Here is a 19,935-nt window from a genome sequence, read left to right as displayed (position 1 = left end):
CCCCAAAAAAAAAAAAATTCTTGTTTACTCTGTGGCAACTTCTTTTTTTGAAAACAAACGAAAGCATAAGAGAGGTAGGGAGAAGTGCTCCAAGTCTATCCTCTGGAGAGTAATTTTAGTGATTTGAAAAGAGCTGTGGCACTTGATATCTACTGAGGGTTTGAATCAGTAAATAAAAGTGATGTTTGTTTTTCTTTGCTATGATTACTGTTGCAATCTGGAGTCACTCAGTGCCCCATGTTTGATTTCAGAAGCTGTCCAGAAGAGTGGTTGGACCAAACAGTAATCACTATTTTGTGAAGCACTTATGGACAATCTACGTGGTACGCCAAAAAATCATCAGGCCATGGATAATAAGAGTCTAGCGGTCAAACAACTTTCTGAAAAAATCAAACTTACCCTGAAGAAAGATGGTTTTGCATCACCTTCCATACAACCATCTTTAGAAGCTTTTGCAGTACCTCTCCCACCAGACTTAGAAGATGAAGGTCATCTGATGTCAAAGAATATAATTGAGAGAAAGCCTAACTATGAGCAGGAGGAGTTGAAGAAACAGTATTACGGAGAACAGGACAAGGTAAGGCAGATACCAGAAGAAGGCATAGATCCTCCCCACTCTTACTCCTGTGTTTCACTTTGTGCCCCAAAATAAATACCCTTGTCTCTTTGGGCAACCTGCACTTGTTAGGTCTAAGCAGAGGAGTACTTTTGGGATCAGGGCCAAGCAATCATTTGTGTAACTAGGAAAAAAATGCAGGTGTAAAAAATAGGATGGCAGCAGCCTAGCAGCCAATTTAATGTGCAACATGCATCTGTTTCATTGGTAACAACTAGCAAATGTTGAACAGAAATACTAAAATCTGAGATATTTTTTACTTGAGGCTCTGCTGCCTTCAACAAAAATACAAATAAAGGTTAATAATAACCTGTGTTGAATATTTGATGCTGAAAACAGTTTGTTTTTAAGCCTGTGTCATAGTTAATGAAGTTCCTTGAGAATGGTTAGGATTTACTAGCTCCCACACATCTTAATGAAGATAATGGGGTGGGGTTACCAATAAGGTTTTAAAATACCTGCCTCCAATAATGTGTGCTGTCTTTCCCATCTTGAAAGAAAAATCTGTTCTGTTTGATTACATCTGATTGATACACATATTTTCAGAGGTGGCTTTCTTAGACAAAGGTGATGGTGGGAAACTTCAATTTTTCTTTTCAAAAAATCAGGTATGAATGTGCCTGGCCCGTTAGGGTCTGTAAAATATAGGTGTTCTCAAAATTGCATTTCTAAATGCAGCAGTCAGACTGGAATATGAAGAGAGGAACAGGAAGAAGAGACCAAGCTGATCTTTATGCACTTTAGCTGGGCATATTTAACAGCAGGTGGACCAGTTTTGTAAAGGGCTGGAAATGATTTGGTTTGTTTTCATTAAAATGAAGAGCCTGTGTTAATCTCTGGCACATGTATCAAAACCAAAAAAATGACAATAATCAGTCATTTAAAACAAATCACTCATATTCATCCCTTACCCTTGCTGAAAATGAAAGAAGAGCCATGATGATCTAAAAGATTTTAGCCCCCTGTTAAGAATGCTACAGCAAAATGCTTTTGGTGTCTGCACACAAACTAAATCTTCAAATTTCAAAACAAAGATTTAATAAGCTAGTCTGTACTAAATTCTCTTATTACTGGGACTAGTCTTCATTTGCATACACATACTTCAGTACATCTATAGATGAGTGGAAGAAAATGGCAGTTATTAAAAAAATAAATTAACAAAGCACACTTCACAATGAGGTCTCCTTTTACTCTTTACCTTCTCAGGACAGCTTACAAAGTTTGATATTTTTACTAAGGATGGTCATTGAGCCAACCTCAACTGATTTTGTCGTATTTACAGACACCTGTTTATAAAATGGAGGTGCAAGGATGCTCAGTCATATGAAATACAGCTTGATGCCAGTACATAAGGTTTACTAGAGAATGATGAGCTGGAAAAGATGCCCAAAAGGGTTTTTTTGTGGAAACAACTTATTTTAAATTATGGAAAATTCATTGTAAGTTTAACTCTAGCAGGCAGCAGAACATACCTTGTACAACCAATATGAGGAAAAGATTCGACCCTGCATTGATCTCATCGACAGCCTAAGAGCTCTTGGAATAGAAAAAGACCTGGCTTTGCCTGCAATCGCAGTGATAGGAGACCAGAGCTCTGGGAAAAGCTCTGTCCTAGAAGCCCTGTCTGGTATTGCTCTTCCTAGGGGCAATGGTAAGAACTCACCTTCTCAGATTTACACCTGAATTTCAGTTTGATGAGGTGGAAGGGATCTTTTCTTTTCTTTTCTTTTCTTTCTTTTCTTTTCTTTTCTTTTCTTTTCTTTTCTTTTCTTTTCTTTTCTTTTCTTTTCTTTTCTTTTCTTTTCTTTTCTTTTCTTTTCTTTTCTTTTCTTTTCTTTTCTTTTCTTTTCTTTTCTTTTCTTTTCTTTTCTTTTCTTCTTTCCTTTCCTTTCCTTTCCTTTCCTTTCCTTTCCTTTCCTTTCCTTTCCTTTCCTTTCCTTTCCTTTCCTTTCCTTTCCTTTCCTTTCCTTTCCTTTCCTTTCCTTTCCTTTCCTTTCCTTTCCTTTCCTTTCCTTTCCTTTCCTTTCCTTTCCTTTCCTTTCCTTTCCTTTCCTTTCCTTTCCTTTCCTTTCCTTTCCTTTCCTTTCCTTTTTTTCTTTTCTTTTCTTTTCTTTTCTTTTATCTTTCTTTTCTTTTCTTTTCTTTTTTCTTTTTCCGATCTCCAACAAGGCACATGTTCTGGGTGGTCAAGAGACCAGGATTAAGAAGAGTATAGTGTAGTGTGCTTGCCCAAAACTGTGGACAGACTGAAAGGTAGCATCAGCTGACTCTGTGCATTACCCAGCAAAGAGCAGTGCAGCACAGTATCGATTTCACATGGAAGACTAGTTTTGAAATTTGCTTTTGGGGTTGGTTTGGTTTTTTTTAACAAGATTTTCTTACAGATGATACCTTTTTTGGCAAAAAGTGTACAAGATCTTTACTTACAAACATGTGACTTGGATGTTATTTAAGTCCGAGAAGATTGTTGGAAGACTTTGCTGCTCAAGAAGATCCACTTTCCAGCTCTGTGTGTGTGTGTATGCGTGTATACACACACATGTAAGTTCTGCAAGTTCTGTATGAGTTGACAATACCATCTAGTCTTTCAGGCTGGACTTGAGGGAAAGGTTTTCATAGGATGTAGATGCACCACTGAAACAGGTCACCCAAAGAGGCGCTAATCTCCATCCTTGGAGGTTTGCAAGACAAGATGTGCCTGGACAGAGCCATGGCTGACCTCATCTCGTGCTGGTGATAGTCCTACTCTGAGCAGGAAGTCGGACAAAAGCTCTTTGGCAATGTCTCTTGGAACATATCTGTGTCTCTGTGCAAAGTATTAGGCAACCCTTTGTACGACACGCAGTCCATGGCTGTGTATCATGCATAACAACTGCTGAGAGAGTTACCGCTGTCTTTGGAACTGCTGCAGGTATTGTTACTCGATGTCCCTTGGAACTTAAACTGAAAAGGATAACCTGCTACCCAGGCATGGAAAGGGAAAATTTGTTACCGGCAACATCAGCTCAGAGCTGCAGAATGCCTCTGAGGTGGAGAAAGCAATAAGAGAAGGTGAGTTGTATCGTATCCCCCTCTGATTCGGGTGCTCAATCTCCTCTAAATCCTTTCTCCCCTTTTCTTAGGCTGAGCAGTAGTCCCAGACTAACACAGTAATTGTAGCCACGAATAACACCAAGTGATTAATTCAGAGCAGAAGAAGATGGGGTAGCATAATATAACTCTCTCAAGAGAGTTGCACTACTTACTACTTCAGTGGTGAAGTTGATCCATGATGTCCAACAAAAGTTCAGGCTGTGTCCTCAGCTGGATGCTGTCTGCCTGGTTTGGGGGGATTGTCTGTCAAACTGCAAACATGCAAAGCCCTAATGGTTCCTGTCATCAGTTCAAAAGCTCAGCGAATGCTTGAGGTGTCTGTGGCTGGAAATCTTATGATTTTGGAGAAAATGCAAGAAGGCAGCATGCAGGGTGTATAGAGCTTCTGCCAGTTAGTGTGACCACAGCCTCAATCATTGCCCTTCCCATGTCACAGCTTTACTTTTATGGTATTTCATGCTGTGTAAGGAACATTTTTCTTACCCAAAGGGCAGTAAGCACCTGCCCTAAATGTGAAAGTTGGATTGTCCTTATTTCCTTGGCTAGCACACCTCTGCAACATTGTTATCTGTTTGAATGCTTTTTCATTAGCTTTTCAATATATTATTTGGATATTTTCAATATATCCTTCCAAAACTGGCAAGGCAAGTGGTGTGAATTGATTAAGCTAATTACAGAGCTGAAAATCTCTCATGAGAATGACTGTGGGGTTTCCTTGCTTCTCTGTGCTGTTCACAGTTAAAGCATTATTGCCTTATAAGAACTGGGACAAATTACTTGATCTCTCAACCTCTCTGTCAAAATATGAAGTATATAGAATAACACCTATTTATCTTTCAAAGCAGCCAAGGATTAATTCATGCCTACAAAGCGTCTTGATGTTGAGGAAGCATTTCTACAGCTGACCAGTATTTTATCCAATCACTTCCGTTGTGGTTTATTTACATGTATTTTGTCTGCATATATGAGAGTTCATAAGTATATGCTCTGTAAAATATTACAGTTCACATTCCAAAAGGACTCCATGTATTGCATAATGATTTCCTTAGTTTTTTGCATAAATGGATTTACACGCGTGGCTGGATCTGAAAAAAGCCAAGCCTAAAAGAACGTTAAGTGGTAGTAGGTACTTTTCAAAGTCATTGTGTTCAGCTTCGCTTTGATGCATTGTTTGAAGCTTGTATTCATTGCCTTGATCTTTTCTCCTTGCAGCCCAGGATATTGTGGCTGGTACTAGAGGTGCCATTAGTGGAGAACTAATTTCCCTAGAAATTTGGTCCCCCAGATGTCCCAGATCTGACACTAATTGATCTTCCTGGAATTGCCAGAGTGGCTGTGGGGAATCAGCCAAAAGACATTGGGGAACAGGTAAAACTCAGTCTCCTATGCCAACCTGTGCACAGGGTCGCTTCTGTAACCTACCTCATATGCAAGCCTTTGCTGTAGGATGCTGCAGTTATTATGCTGGGCTTCTGAGCCAGAAACAGAGCTACACTAACAAACAGGCCTATTTTTCAGGCAAGGAATTGCCGATAGGAACAGTGAGGTCCAGGTTCTCCTGTCTGCCCTGTTGTGCAGGAGGGAGCTGCCCACGCTAGCGGTGAAAGAGCCACCTCAGATGTGATGACACAGCCTACCCATGGCAGCACAGAATAACCCAGCCATATGGACCCTGAACACAGTGCTGCCCAGTGTCCCTTGGCCAGACCACAGTCTAGAAGATAGATACATCTCAAAATGAGTTGTCTCTTACCAGCTCTGTGGATGTATTTGGCAAAGATGAATAGATCTGTGTTCTTGTAAGCTCTTCTGGAGCAAGACAACAAATTGGCCCTCTTACAGGTTTGTTGCTCTGTCATTCCTTACTTACAGAGCACATCAGAATCGGACCTGTCCTGTTTTTTCTCATCCCTTAAGGGATCCCAGCAGACCCTTTTTGAAGTAAACAGACTATGCGTTAAAGTGGGGGCATCTCTACTCTTCCTCTGGCTGCTTTTAGAAGAAATGCTGGGGAATGCAAATAAAACTCTAGTTGGACAAGGACAGCTGTGAGGGTGATGTGCAGGAAGGAGCTGGGTGTATTGTTTCTCCTAAAATACCTTTAAATAGGAACTTGGAATAAGAGTAGTCCAAACTAAACTAGACATATCAACAAAAATGAGACAAGACTGGATTTTCTGGGCTTTACTCTCTGGGAGAAGAGTAATTTCATTTCACAATTAGATAGTAATCTTTCTATTGTATTCAGAAGAAAGCAGCAGCTGTGACATGATCCACACATTTCCATCATCTCCAGCTGCCTGCATGCTTCAGAGATGGAGGCTATAGCATTGTAGCATGTCAGAAATTGGGATGGATGGGAAGTAGAAAAGAGAGGGACCTTTACCAAAACTTAGAAAAAAAAGAGTTAACTGACTTCGCTATAAGCACACTAGAGCTGTGTGAACCTTTTGCAATACAACACAAACTGTGAGAAACTCTTTTAGTTTGGCATTGAAACACAGAAACAATGCCAACTAGATGTCATGTGTGACTTGGGTTTTTTCACAAATGCTCCACTGAAATATAAGCCAAAGACATTTGCTCTCCTTTCAGAGAGAGAAATTTGAGATTCATCAGCATAATCTAGCTTGCTTTCTTCCCATAAGTGTGTACCTAGACATCAGAACTTGTTTTTCTTACATGTGATTATTTGTGAAATATCGTTAATATTTCCATAATGAAAGATTATATGCATGAGAGGTTAAATATTTCCATAATGAAAGATTATATGCATGAGAGGTTAAACTTTGCATAGCTTTCAGGACAGGCATAACAACAGTCTGGTCTCATTCATGCTAGATGTTTGGAATAATCTTGACAGAGGAAAAGAGGCTGCATTCTTCTGCTGACCCATTTCCATGCCATCCTTTAGCATGTAATACTATCCTCAGTGTATGTAGCATTTAATGTCATCAGATATTAGCTCATATTGCTAGAAATGGTTGCATCCTACATGCAAGCATCTGATTTCACTGAAGTTCATTACTGCTGTATTGCATTGCAGATCAAAATGCTACTTAAAAAAATTATTGGCTGCAAAGAGACACTCAACTTGGTAGTGGTGCCATGTAATGTGGACATTGCAACAACAGAAGCACTGAAAATGGCTCAGGAGGTGGACCCCAGCGGAGAAAGGACACTAGGTGAGGCAATTTTTAAGCTACAAGTTGAAGAGAAGTGCAAGTCTTTTTTCCATGAAGGTCTGATGTTTTGTAGTTCACGCCAGATCTGTGAAATTAGCTACTAGAAGAAAGGAAAAAAAGAAAACAGCCTAAATAAATTATTTACAAAGCTTGAGATGATCCAGCAGCTCTAAGAATCCCTCAATTTTGAGTCTTGCTGGCATTCATGTTATGAATAATTGGAAATTGAAAATCTCAGAGTTAATGGCGGAAAAGCTTTGCTGCTGCCTGTTAAAAAAGGTTTGCAAAGGCACAAGTTGTTGTGCGCCGCCAACCGTAGAGCAAGTTTTACAGCTCAAAGCCCAGGAGCTGAGAGCTTTCTAGGAGAGAGAAAACAAAACAGAGAGAAGTTGCTTTATAAAACACAGTACAGAGTGTTCCCACTCTGGTGGCAGGGTGTCCTACTGCACCTCTCCCACCTTTAACTTCTGCACTCGACTAACTTTCTCTTTGGGTAATTTCACAGGGATCCTCACAAAACCCGACCTGGTGGACAGAGGAACCGAAGAGTCTATCATTAACATAATACGAAACCTGATCATCCCCCTCAAAAAGGGTTATATGATCGTGAAGTGTCGTGGGCAGCAGGACATCCACAATAAACTGGCCTTGGCCGCTGCAATCCAGCAAGAGAGAAAATTCTTTGAGACTCATGAACATTTCAGGTACTTCTTGCAGAAAGGACCTAATCGAAAACATATTAAAGTCACTTCAAAGCTTCCTATTGACTTGCTGAGATTTAAATTAGGGTCACAAACAGATATTAATTATACTAGCTATTTTTCATTGCCCATGTATCATTGCATTCCAGTAAGCCAGAAGAATTTTACATGTCAAATAAACTTTTAAAATGTATTTTGGCTGCAAGTTTGATATATATATATCTCCTTAACCCTGGCAGAAGAGCAATGAATTTCAGAAGTTCAGAATAGTCCCAAAGAATTCAAGTTAAGCATCTAAGCACTTCAAGTCAAGCACTGAAGCATTTCTATTCACTGGAAAACACGGTGAAACTCAGCATGAGAAAGGTTACTGCCTGTGCTGAGGGCAGAGATTTCCGCAGAAGATGACTCAGCAGCAAATCAATCATAATATAGAGAATGGCAGCAGAAAAGGGTTTTGAATCAGTATACTTCACTCATGCAAAAATAACACAGCAGAACATTAATCTGCTGTTAGAATTTGCTATTTTCAGATTCTTCTCTGTTTCCTTTTGCTTAGCCAGGAGCAGTAGCTGTCAAATAACTCTTGCATAAAAGCCATGGTGCCCAGAGAGTCCTGGGCTGCTGCTGTGTCTGCACTAGCACTCCCCAGAGGGCCCTTTCTTTTTGTGTAGTAGAACTAGTGAAAACAGAGCAGAGCATCAGGGCTACCTCCCTGCCCTGCACACGCGGTCTATCCAAAACCAACTTTTCCTCTCTTTTGCAGCATTCTTTTGGAAGAAGGAAAGGCTACTGTCCCTCATCTGGCAGAGAAGCTCACAAATGAACTTGTGAGACATATTATTGTAAGTAACAGCGGTGCCATACTAAGCCGTTTGTATCAGTTACTATCTAAAAATAAGTTCAGCCCTTCAACCTTGGATTGCAATTTATTGCAACTGGCTTGCATCTTTATATGCATAGGTAGTACTTAACTATCCTTCAATCTGGCAATCTGAGAACAAATTGAACTGAGAGGTAAAGGTAAAGAAATCCATGCTCTGTCCTCAGATTTGCCTTTAACCTGAAGATTGGTAACAGGCAAATCTTTTCATCTACTGGTGACTCACAACTGCCTTTTCAATGGCAGCCTTGATATTTATTTTTGTTTGTGAAGAATGTTGGTCAGCTGGATGGCAAGTTACTGCTATGAGCTTACTAAAACACAATAATTTCTATTTAACTGAAAATGTCTTCAAAATCTCAAGTAAGATCTAATTGTTTTATTTTATTACTATACTAATGTAAGTATATTGGGTTTTTAGTTTTATATACATGTATCTGTAAGTAATGTATCTTATTCCATTAAGGGAAATTCAGTCATGAAGGAGAAAGAAGTATGTATTTATGTAACCTTACATAAAATAAGCAACAAAACCGCCATGTTCAGTCAGGTATTTATCAGGAATGGAGGGGTCAGTACATTCCCCGCATCACCACCTCCCTGGTGCAACCTGTGAGGACATAGTTTTTGGCTCACTGTAGGTGAAATGTTGCCCTAGACTGCAGCTACTCTGCCCACCTCACAGTGAGGTCCAGCCTGATTTCTCAGGGAGATCCTAGCCCCCTACCTTCTCTCAATGAAGGCCATATTTACACTTCCATGTTATCCCATTCTCATGCATGGAATGCAAGGACAGCAAGTTCTTGGATTCCTAAGAGCAGCAAAGATCATGTGCAGGTCTAGGTGACTCTTAGAGGGATTTTGTTGTCCTTCCAAAATCAGAAAAGTCCAACCTACCTAATGTCCTTCTTTACTGTCTATCCCCCAGAAAACTTTGCCAACACTAGAGAACCAGATACGTGAGGTGCTCCAAAAAACGTTACAGGAGCTACAAAAGTATAGAAGAGGCACACCCAGAACAGAGTCTGAGAAGCTGATTTTCCTCACAGATGTAAGTATCAATATTGGCTTGGTCACGGAGCAGAGGGAGGAGGTAAATGCGGGAGAAAAAGAAACTACCTAATGTTAGCAGACTGTCAGCATGGACCACCAGGAAGCTTGTGGTATCTGTCACTGAAGTGTTTTGAGAGTAACATAGACAGACCTCTGGCAGGAATACATCATACCTGCAAAAATAATGGATCACAGGAGCTCATGGCCCCTTCTAGCATTCTTTTTCCTGTGATTATGTGACAAGAGAACTGAACAACAACTCGGTTGATTGGTCAAAATCAAGCTCCTCAGAGAGGGAAAACTTGCACTCTTGCCCACCCAACATTTTGAAGCGTTTCCATTGTTTACAGCAGCCATAAGATCAAATGCATTCCTGATATCAAAATATGGTTTGCAAGTCCATCTAAGTGTCTCATCTTGGGGAACTAATCCCTCACAGTAAGCTTTTGGCAGGTCAGCAGAGGTGCTTGTAGTCATCAGCTTCAAAGACTTCATACAAATCTGGTCAATTAGAATTTAGTAAATGGTTCTAAGAGTGCACAGGAAAACAAAGAAAAAACAAAACAAAACAAAACAAAAAAGTATGAAGTTTGTTCTCCTCTAGCTGTGCTGGTTTTGAAAAAAAAAAAAAAACAAAACAGGAGCTAAGAGCATAAAAGATGTAAGGAAGGGATGTTTTCAATTAACCACGTCCCTGCTTTAACATCAACTGACTGCAGATTTACTTAACATATGCAAGTTATTCTGAAGAAATGAAACTTTACTATGTTGCTTGCTTGTTCTTTAATTCATTACAGTTGATCAAACTCTTTAATGAAGACATCTCTCAGGCAATGCGTGGAGAGGAACGGTTGTTTGGAAATGAAATCAGACTGTTTACAAAAATCCGCAGGGAGTTTCGAACATGGGAAGTGATTCTCCTAGAGTGTGCTGCAAAGGGTAAGCATAGAAAACCATCACTTGCAGCTGACCTGAGATTCCATTCCCTTGCTTTTAAATCAAGACACAGCATCATCAATGGGTTCTTTTCAAGAAAGTGAAAAACAAGAAGCTAGAAGCATTCATCTGTTGTGGTGTTAGGCAAGTTATGCTTTGGTCCTTGGGGAAAAAAGTCACAATTTGAGTTAAAGGCTGTCATTACGGAGAGATCAGTGGATGTTTCTCTTCTCCCAGAAAAGCAATAAAATCAAGACTGTGGACCCTGGCACAGAATTGGTTGGTGATTCTCTGAACCATTCTTCTAAATAACAGCAACAAAACCAACACCAACACCAACACCAACAATAATAATAAATAATAATAATAATAATAATAATAATAATAATAATAATAATAAGGAGGAGGAGGAGGAGGAGGAGTAATAATAATAATAACAATATGTTTAAACTAGATAATAAATCTGTTATAATTCTACTACTATTGCTGTTATTATTAGGAATGTTTTGGAATTTAGGTCTTTTTTGTTCTACTTTAGCTCTGGTTTAAGGTGTGGAGGAAGCAATTCTGAGTCTGAAATAACCACAACCTTGAAAAGAGTACCCCTTTCTGTGCATCACCCACCTTGCTAATTGCTTAACTGAACTCAGTTCTAAACTGAGGCATAGGGTGATACATGCAGACTCAACTCTGCTGTACACTCAACATCTTTTGCAGCATCTTTTTCACATCTTTCAGAGACCCTGTCATTTGCTCATAGAGGTTAAATAGCATCAGCTGCCAGTCAAGCAGCAGCTCTTGAAACAAGTTCTTTCAGTCTTTGATGCATTTGTATGTCAACATCACTAGTGACTCTAAAATGATAGGTACAAATAGGCTGCAAAGGTACCATCAGCCAGAGACAAATATATGTATATATGCAAATATGTGAAGACAGACAGACAGGCAGACATTGGTGTATGTAAATGTCTCTTATGTCGCATCCATGAAGTACCAAGCCAATCAACATGATTTCATGGAGAGGAATAAAAGAGTAAGACAATGAAGGCATGAAGAAATAGATGTAAAAATGGCAGAAAGCACTAGCAGAAGGATGCAGCTTCTTGAGAGGACAAAGAGCAACTGAGTTGCCGAAGATATGCAAGGCATTACATGGCAGCTGAACCACAGTGGGAAATCCTCTGGGCGCTTTCAGGCTACCCCTGTTGATTTAAACTACTATGTCCGACTTCACAATAGGATCAGCGTAGCAGCACGCAGCAGCTCTTACAACAGCACAGCTCTTGATGACAATATGCTACCCCAAAATCATGTGTACATATGCTCAGGTGAAGTATTTACTTGTGCAGCAGAGTAAGTTCACTTACATAGCTTGAAAACTAGAGGTAGCTTTAGCAAGCCCTTCCTCAACGAAAAGCATTGTTATCAGCCACCGGTAGGATTTCTGCATGTCAGATGATTCTGTTTAACTTCAGCTTTCTTATGATGAATGAAAGTATTAAAAATAGCAGATACTTCAGATACTTGAAGCCTTGAACTTTCTGTTGCAAAGCTGATAGATGTTCTTGTGGCCATGTTACAGCTTTGTACTACCTTAACTGTACAGGTACGTTTTCAGACTCTGAACCAGATACTCCACATCAACTTCTGTCTTCTCTTTTTCTTTTTTTTTTTTTTCTTTTTTGTTATTATCCAACCATGGACTCATATACCTGAATGTTAGAATTGAATGCATTTGTGGCTTGACTTCTACTTCCACGTGTGCACTTGATCCACGATTCACAAATTTGACCCCAAAACAGGGCAATATCAAAAACTTTCAAAACACTTAGAAACACATCTTTGCCTGAATATGTAAACCAATTCCAAGGTATATACCTCATTTAAGATGGCAAATTCGTATAACGTCAACAAAGAAATATTGACTGTGATATCTTAAATAAAAATAGCTAGTCAACAGTAGATTTCCCATAAGGCTGTTAAGTGAGTTTTTGTTTTGTTCTGGGTTTTTTAAAACTCAGAAGTGACTAGTAATGGCCACTTCTGTGAGGGTAGCAATTCCAAGAAGAACCAGTATTTTTGAGCCCCATCATAATTTCTGGATTGCTTTCTGTTAGATGCTTGATCCAGTGTGTGAGATGGCTCATTCACTGGGTGATAATGTGTGTTAGCTCAGTTCTGTATTAACGGTATTGCTTGAAAGATCATCTCAGCAGTTGTTCTTCTCAAGAGCATTTCAAAGAGGAGAAATAAACTTCCTTCTTAAATCTGAAATTTATAAATTGAGTAATTTAGTAGTAAAGCAATGTTATTTTAATATTACAGTCAAAAAAAATGTACCCAGTAAGGTGTGGAAGTATGAAGACCAGTATCGTGGACGGGAGTTACCAGGCTTTACCAATTACAGGACATTTGAGGACATTGTAAAAGAGCAAATCATGGAACTGGAGGAGCCGGCTGTTGAGATACTGAACAATGTGATCGGTACGTCTCACAGGCCACATGAGGCTGTTGTGTGGGACACACTGGTGTGCCTGACAATTTTTTTTTCTAGGATAAGCCAACATTCTCACTGCTGGAGCAAGAGCTCCAGCCAGGATGCTTCAGAGTGGGGAAGTGAATCTGATTCAACCTGGGGACCTGCTTCTTCTCTAGACCCTCCAATCTCTACACGTGGTCTCCGGCATTTGTTAATACTTTTCCCAGTGGCTGGTGGAAGGGAGTTAGAAAGTAACTATAATAAATAACACAGTCAAGAAATAGTACAGTAGAAGTATCTGGTGCCAGCCAAGCTGCTTGGTATTCCCAAGCTCAGGGAGTGGCATTCACAAATCTGAACTGGGAACCCAGCTTCTTTGCCAATTCTTTGCACGACATTGTATGTATTTTACGGTGACTGCTGGGGCTGGGGGAAAGGGTACATAGTTCATCCAGTAAAAGGCACCCAAGGAAAAAGCATGTCATGATCCTCTCTCTCCTATGTTTGCCTTAGAAGGCAGCTATGACGCCTGTGCCAGATTCAGTGCTTTGTACTATATGTGCTAGCCCCTCTTCCTGGGGAGGCCACTCAGGTGGTGAGATGCAGATGTGCTTATATGGACAAGTGATGGCACATCTGGTCAGACACAGCTGTAAGCACAGAAATTGCTTTATCAAAGAAATCTCAGTGATATTCAATCTCTCAGGTGTTAAGTGGTTACAGGAGGTATTTAATGGCTCACAGTCTTCGACCTAGAAATCTAAATTCCTGCTTGTTTGTATTGGTCATAAAGGCATAGTGCAACAGTACAGTTCCTCAGTTATTTCTGGATGAATACAGAAAATGAGTAGTTTTCCAAAGTCTCATATTAATAATAGCTTAAAAACCTCATTTGCTTACCTGACTTTATTTTGTCTGTCTGTTCTTCCCTTAGGACTGGTTGAAGAGAAATTTATGGAAGACACTAAAAGGCATTTTTCTAATTTTCACAATCTAAACAGAGCTGCTAAGGTGAGACGCTACCTATAACCTGAGATAAGGATAACAAAAGCAAGACAGAATGGCATTTGTAAATACAGCCATGCTTACAGTATCTATCCCATTGCATTACCCTTATGCAAGCATGGAATTTCTTGCAGGCCTACGGTTTTTATAAAATAAGGAAGAGCTTGAAAATTATCTCATGTTTATAATGGCACTAATGAAAGTGCATTTTGCCTTTCGGTACAACTTTGACAAGATCTAAAACATACATTCCTCATTCATTCTGGTCACATTCTTGATACATACAAGACAATGCAAAGAAAACCTGGTATGCCTGCCTTGAAGAGTTTATAATTAATTTCAAATTTAAGTCCTGCAGTGATTTGTAAGTGTGTAGGTAGCCTCACAGTGCTAAACCGTGCTTTTCCCTCTCTGAAAGGCAAGCCAGGGTGTTAGCCAGTGCAGGAATCTCATCTTTGATAAAAGGGAGCAGAAGCAAACAAGCCAAAAATCATTCAACTATGTGAGGGTTAGAAGATGACTGTTCACAGTTTGGGGGTTGCATGTTTTGGGGTGGAGTTAAATGTTATGGATGTCATTGAAGGCCTTTTCTCAGAAAGAGCTTTGAGGAAAAGAGGAGAAGCGATGCTGGACAGCCAGGAAGCAGATTCCACTCACAGGGTACTGCTTAGAAAGGAAATTCAAAGGCAAATGAGAGTGAAATAGATGGTTTGCTATTTGACTTGCATGTCCAAACCCTACTGAGCTCCCAGGCCAACCAGACAGCAAGCATATAAGCTATTTCAGCCAAACACAGAGGTGTTTAGGGAGGGTCTTTTGGCATAACATGGTGAGAGGAATGAAGAGGGAGGAAGTTCTGGTAGACACTGAAGATGAGAAGAAAGATGGAACGCTTTCTTAGGGATGCTAGGAAAGCATTTTAAGGGAATTTGAGGATGGCTGAGGGAACTTTGCTACCCCCACAGACTTTTGGGTGGAAGTACCAAAAAGGCTAGAAAGCATCAGATTACTGCAATAAAAGTGCCAGACAGTGAGGGGTTAAACAGGGTTGGTTAGCTGACAACAGATAGGAGACTGCGGTTTTTGAGAAGGGCAGGAGGGGCAGTGGAGTTCACATCAGTGCCTGCTGTCACTGCCTACTGCAAGAGGGAGACCAAACAAAATGCATGCAAAACCCCAGGACTGGCTGCAGGCTGAACTCATGGCTGGCTGTTGCTGCTTGTTCCCGTCAACCTTGTATTTTCCTTCGGGGTCCAAGCACCAGGTTTTGACTGATCCCACTCATGTTTGAGGAGAGGACAAAACTGCCAGGTTTTCTTGCTCTTTCACAGCAGAATCCAAAGCATTACCCCATGTTCCCAAGAGCCGGTCTGGGATTAGACAGTGCTGCAGCAAGAACTGTTGAACAGTGTGTCCACCTCACCGTTCCCTGGGAACACTGCTAAGCACTGGCACCTTTGCAAAGGAAGCAAATGTCTGAGAACTTGTTGTTCTTTTCTTTCCTAGACCAGAATTGAAGACATTAGAGAAAAACAAGCAGCAGAGGCTGAAAGACGTATCCGGACCCAGTTTAAAATGGAGAGAATTGTATACTGCCAGGATGACCTTTACATTAACGATTTAAATTCTGTTAAGATAGAAAACGCTACCAAGGTTGGCAACGGGAAAGAGTTGCAGGTTGGATCTGTTTCAAATCAAGAGCCCTCCTTTGTCCAGGAAATGGTTTCTCACACGAAGGCCTATTTCAATGTGAGTTTACAAATTACAATACAGCAGTTCTTCCGCACCCTGAATGCTATAGCACATACTCCTCATCCAGATCTCGCTGTGGTCAATATGAGTCTTTCATGCAGTATTACTACTATGCAGGGAATAGTAGCCAGAGGGTGCAAGTGTCTCGTCCAGGTACATGCACAGCTTCTGTATGAATTAATCAGAGCTTCTGACTGGTGAAGAAAATGCCAGGACAAAGCTGGTCTGACGGGCTGTGTCAGCACAGTTGCTAGGGAGTAGTTGCACACTGCGGGATATGGTGATTAGAAAAGCCTTCAGGTTGTTAAAATGACAGCTGGCTCCTAAGCCACTTCTTAGCTACTCCCCAGCCTGGCATGGCTCCCTGCTGTGGCTGCCCCTCGCTCGGGGAATATGCCATCGGCAGGTGAGTCCTCTTCTCACCCCAGTCCAGCCTTTCACAGGGAAGGGGGTGACTCCCTGCTGCCTACACAGCCCCACACCAGTACGATGCTCCCTTGCTGGCTTTCCTATGGGGACAAGTGTCAGGGGGAGGAAAGGACAGTCACTTACCAGCATGGAGGAGAGCTTAGGATAGGGGAGAGCCCTTGGCCCTGTAATTAGAAGTTACTGATACTCAGTTGATGGGAAGCCCCCCTCTCCAGCAAAGGAAGCAACAGTCTTAAGATTGCTTTCTCCACTACAAGTTCATCTCATGGTTTTCAAATAACACTAGTTTCCACAAGCTTAACAACATTATATACAGCACTGATGTTTGGCACAGCGTCTGAGAGCTCAGGTCAGCCTCAAGCCTCTGTGCATATTCCTGCTGCCAGAGGTGGTGTCAGTGGCTTGCAGTCAGATCCTAAACTAATGCAGCAGGAGGAGCAATAATAAAACGATAAGTTAAAATGGATTTGGTTATCTGTAGAGATCAGAGTACATATGATGTACTGCAGATAGTTCCATAGAAGTTAAGTATCTGAAGACAAATGGGATGTTTTAACAAAGGATCATGTTAAAGAAAGACAACAAAGAGAAGATGCAGTATCAGGATTTGCTTTTGATCTTTGTTTCATAAAACTCCCTCAGAAAGCAACAAGTTCAATATTAATAATGCAGTAAGGTAGGTAGCAGCTCACCTTGAATTTCAATAGCAAGGTTTTGACAAATTCCTGCAATTAAATGTTCAGGTTGCTCAGGCTGATGGAGAGAAAACCATCAGCTTTTAGAGAACAAGAAACAAAGGCAGAACTGCATAAGCTCTTCCCTCCAGCCTCACTATACTCTCTGCTATAACACAAATGACTTAGATGCTAGTTATACTTTTTTTTTAAATGCCCTAAGCACCATTTGCAATAATAACAAAAGCCAGGGCATCATATCTCCATGGGACTTATGCAAGGCCAAATACTTTGAATGAGATGGAAGCTCTTAAGTGTCCATGGCCTTTGAAAATGTCATGCATAAATCTGTGTCACTTATGACAGGACTGTCAAAACTCTGGGTAGAGTCTGGCTCCAGAAAAACACCCATATTTAAAGCACCTAGGCTCCCTCCCACCACGGGCAGTAGTACCTAGGGAATACGTAGGCTCGGTGTTTTAGCTGACTCAGCCAAATTGCTTGCTATTGACTAGATCTCTGCAATCTAGAAAGAAAAACTAAACATGTAGTCTTAGGTATTTTTCAGCTTGAGCTCAGCCCTGCCCTTGTAAATGAAATATTTGCAGCCACTGAGCTCCAGAGGTATCTAAAGCCAGAAACACCTTAGACCTTTCTGGAAACAGGCTGCCTAAACCCTATAGGACCTACAAATCAAATATGCCTGTATCTGGTCTTCCCACTGCCCTTTTCAAGTCAGGTGCCACAAAAGGAAAGGAAGACAGCACCTCTCTCAATTGCAGCCAGTCACTCAGGCGTAAGTGCTCACCTGGCACCAGGAGGGCTGGATGCAGCTCCCTCCCAGCATTGAAGAGGTTTTGAACCTCCTGTCGCCCAAGAGCACCAGCTAAGCCCCCAAGCCCTGCGGATGTCTCTGCGGAAAGGGCCCCACAAGCTCTTCTAGGTCAATCTGTTTCAATTTGCATAAATAAGTAGACCAGACAGTTTGTCAGGTTAAGCAGAAAATTATCTCATCAAGATATCAAAAGATGTAAGGTAGGCACAACCTAGTCTCACTATTGCTGAGGACATTTTCCCTTAAGGCTAAAGCTTATCCAGAGTTGTCTTACACTTAAAAGGACAACCACATCAGAAATACCATCTAAATACAGGAATTTACCACCTTTGGGAAAAATCACTGTTTGATTTCCTGTACCATAACGGATTGGTAGTGTTCAGATAAGACAGGTTTGATGCCAGAAGTTGTTCACAAGTGCTATTTATCAGGTATGTCCTCATCTAACTCTTGCCAATGGTAGCTGGCAGAGCTAAGCAGGGAACAGCCTGCCTTGGGTTTAATTTGCTGAGGGAAAAAAGCAACAGCTGACATTCCTGTAACTCTTAATTTTTAGATCTTTAGGCACAAAAGAGACTAATGGCAAACATTTTTTAGTTCCTAGAAGTACTCACTTCTTGAACAGTAACTCCATACAACATTTTAAAAATGTGCTGTCACTTCTTACCAGATTACCTATAGCACCTTCCTTTTTTAGTTTTTTTTGGGAAACAAATCTTCTGCCTTTTTTTCCCCTTCTTGCAGGGAGCAAGTAAACGCCTCTCCAGTCAGATACCTCTGATCATCCTGTCTTCTGCTGTTCATGACTTCGGGGATAACTTACAGACCGCAATGTTGCATCTTTTGCAAGAAAGAGAGAAGTTAAGCCATTTCCTTCAGGAGGACAGTGAAGCTGCTAAACATAGGAGCTACCTCAGTCAACGAGTTAATCGTCTCACCAAAGCCTGCCAGTACCTGAGAGAATTCTCCTCACTGTAGATGTCTTCATTTTTCAGAAGTATTCTTCTACTCTTGTTTTCTAGCATTATTGAAGAACTTTGTAAAATCCCCTAAACACAGACCTTTAACACTCATTTCTAGTGTGCAGTTCTGCTTTATTTTCCATAACCAGTTATATGCAAACACCTACCCTTATGTAAAGTGCTCCCTTGGGGGATTTGTGATTAAATAAGTGTTATCCCATTTTTAAACATTCGCTTTCTGAACTCTGTACAATTATTGAAATAATTATTAAAAAGCTAGAGCTCTGAGGGTTGTGTTTGGTTGCTGGTTTTTTTAAATGAGTATGAGGGCTTTCAGCTGTATAACTTACAAACTGTAGAAATCAAGTTATCTAACTAACTTTCCTAGATGAAACTTACTGCACAACCCCAGCAATCCCCCGCTTCCCTTTGCATTTTTGCCTCGGCTGTGGTTGTTGTCTTTCCTGCCATTGTCTGAAAGATGACTCTGCAAGGTGTCGCCACTGTTAAGTCCCAGCCCAGCAGGTAGAGAGGGTACACACGGTGGGCAAGAAACAGTTCCAGCCTGGAGGGAAAAGAGTTAACTTCATCTGATCAGTACATCCACAGGATGCCATTGGATCTGTTTGTCCTTTTTCAGTTCTCCAAGTTGTAGAGAAAGGCTAAGAGGGTCTTTCTTTTGGATGCCTGGAGCATCGCCCGAAATTTTGGGACTGATAGGCAATTCAATAGATGGCAGGATTTGGATGTCCAAAAGGAATTAAACCACCCAGCATGTTAAACATTAGAAGGGTATCTCAGCATGCAGCTTGCTGCCTTTCTCCTTCCCCTCCCCAGGGCAAGGAGAACCTTTCCAAAAACTCTTTCATTTCATGGAAGCCAGTGCAAAATATAGTACTGCATGCTATATTTATGACAACTTTCATGTGGAGGATTTATTTTAAGAGGCAAAACTGTGCTTTGTGTAGCCAGAGTGATGACTGCATTCAGCTAAGAAAAAAAGTGCTTGTACCAGTGTGCCATGTAGTAATTTCCAAAATGCCTACAAGAGAAGCCTTCTTTTCAGGCTGGAAATGATAGAAGGTGTTTGACCCTCTGATGTGAAACTGCAGCAGCAGATAGCTGACTTCTATGGCACAGCTTTCACCCCAGTACAGCTTACAGCTTTCTTAACCATGTTTAGCACTACAGCCAGTTTTCCATATTTCAGTATACTGTTTCGCTACTATTGACTTGCAGGGCTGCAGGTCAGAAGCCATAAAAAAGCCTGATACCATAACAACTTTAATTTCTATTTTGAAAGTACTTTAAACTTGTTGACTACTTCATGGT

At 40.8% G+C, this 19,935-nt stretch overlaps 1 protein-coding gene across 1 annotated transcript; it reads left to right on the top strand.

Annotated features, from left to right (window-relative positions):
- Positions 1-491: 491 nt before the first annotated feature.
- Positions 492-18,619, top strand: LOC104251749 (interferon-induced GTP-binding protein Mx). Its single transcript, XM_059815686.1, is given in 16 exon segments — positions 492-577; positions 2,072-2,267; positions 3,528-3,574; positions 3,576-3,623; positions 3,625-3,667; positions 4,922-4,989; positions 4,991-5,077; positions 6,756-6,894; positions 7,400-7,598; positions 8,362-8,440; positions 9,407-9,529; positions 10,329-10,470; positions 12,793-12,951; positions 13,881-13,957; positions 15,458-15,700; positions 18,386-18,619. Coding segments are annotated over 16 exon segments (1,965 nt in total). The 5' UTR covers positions 492-496.
- The last annotated feature ends 1,316 nt before the right edge of the window (positions 18,620-19,935 follow it).

Source organism: Gavia stellata, chromosome 1, assembly GCF_030936135.1.
Source record: "Gavia stellata isolate bGavSte3 chromosome 1, bGavSte3.hap2, whole genome shotgun sequence".
Taxonomy (NCBI): Eukaryota; Metazoa; Chordata; class Aves; order Gaviiformes; family Gaviidae; genus Gavia; species Gavia stellata.
This window is presented reverse-complemented; position numbering and strand designations above follow the sequence as displayed.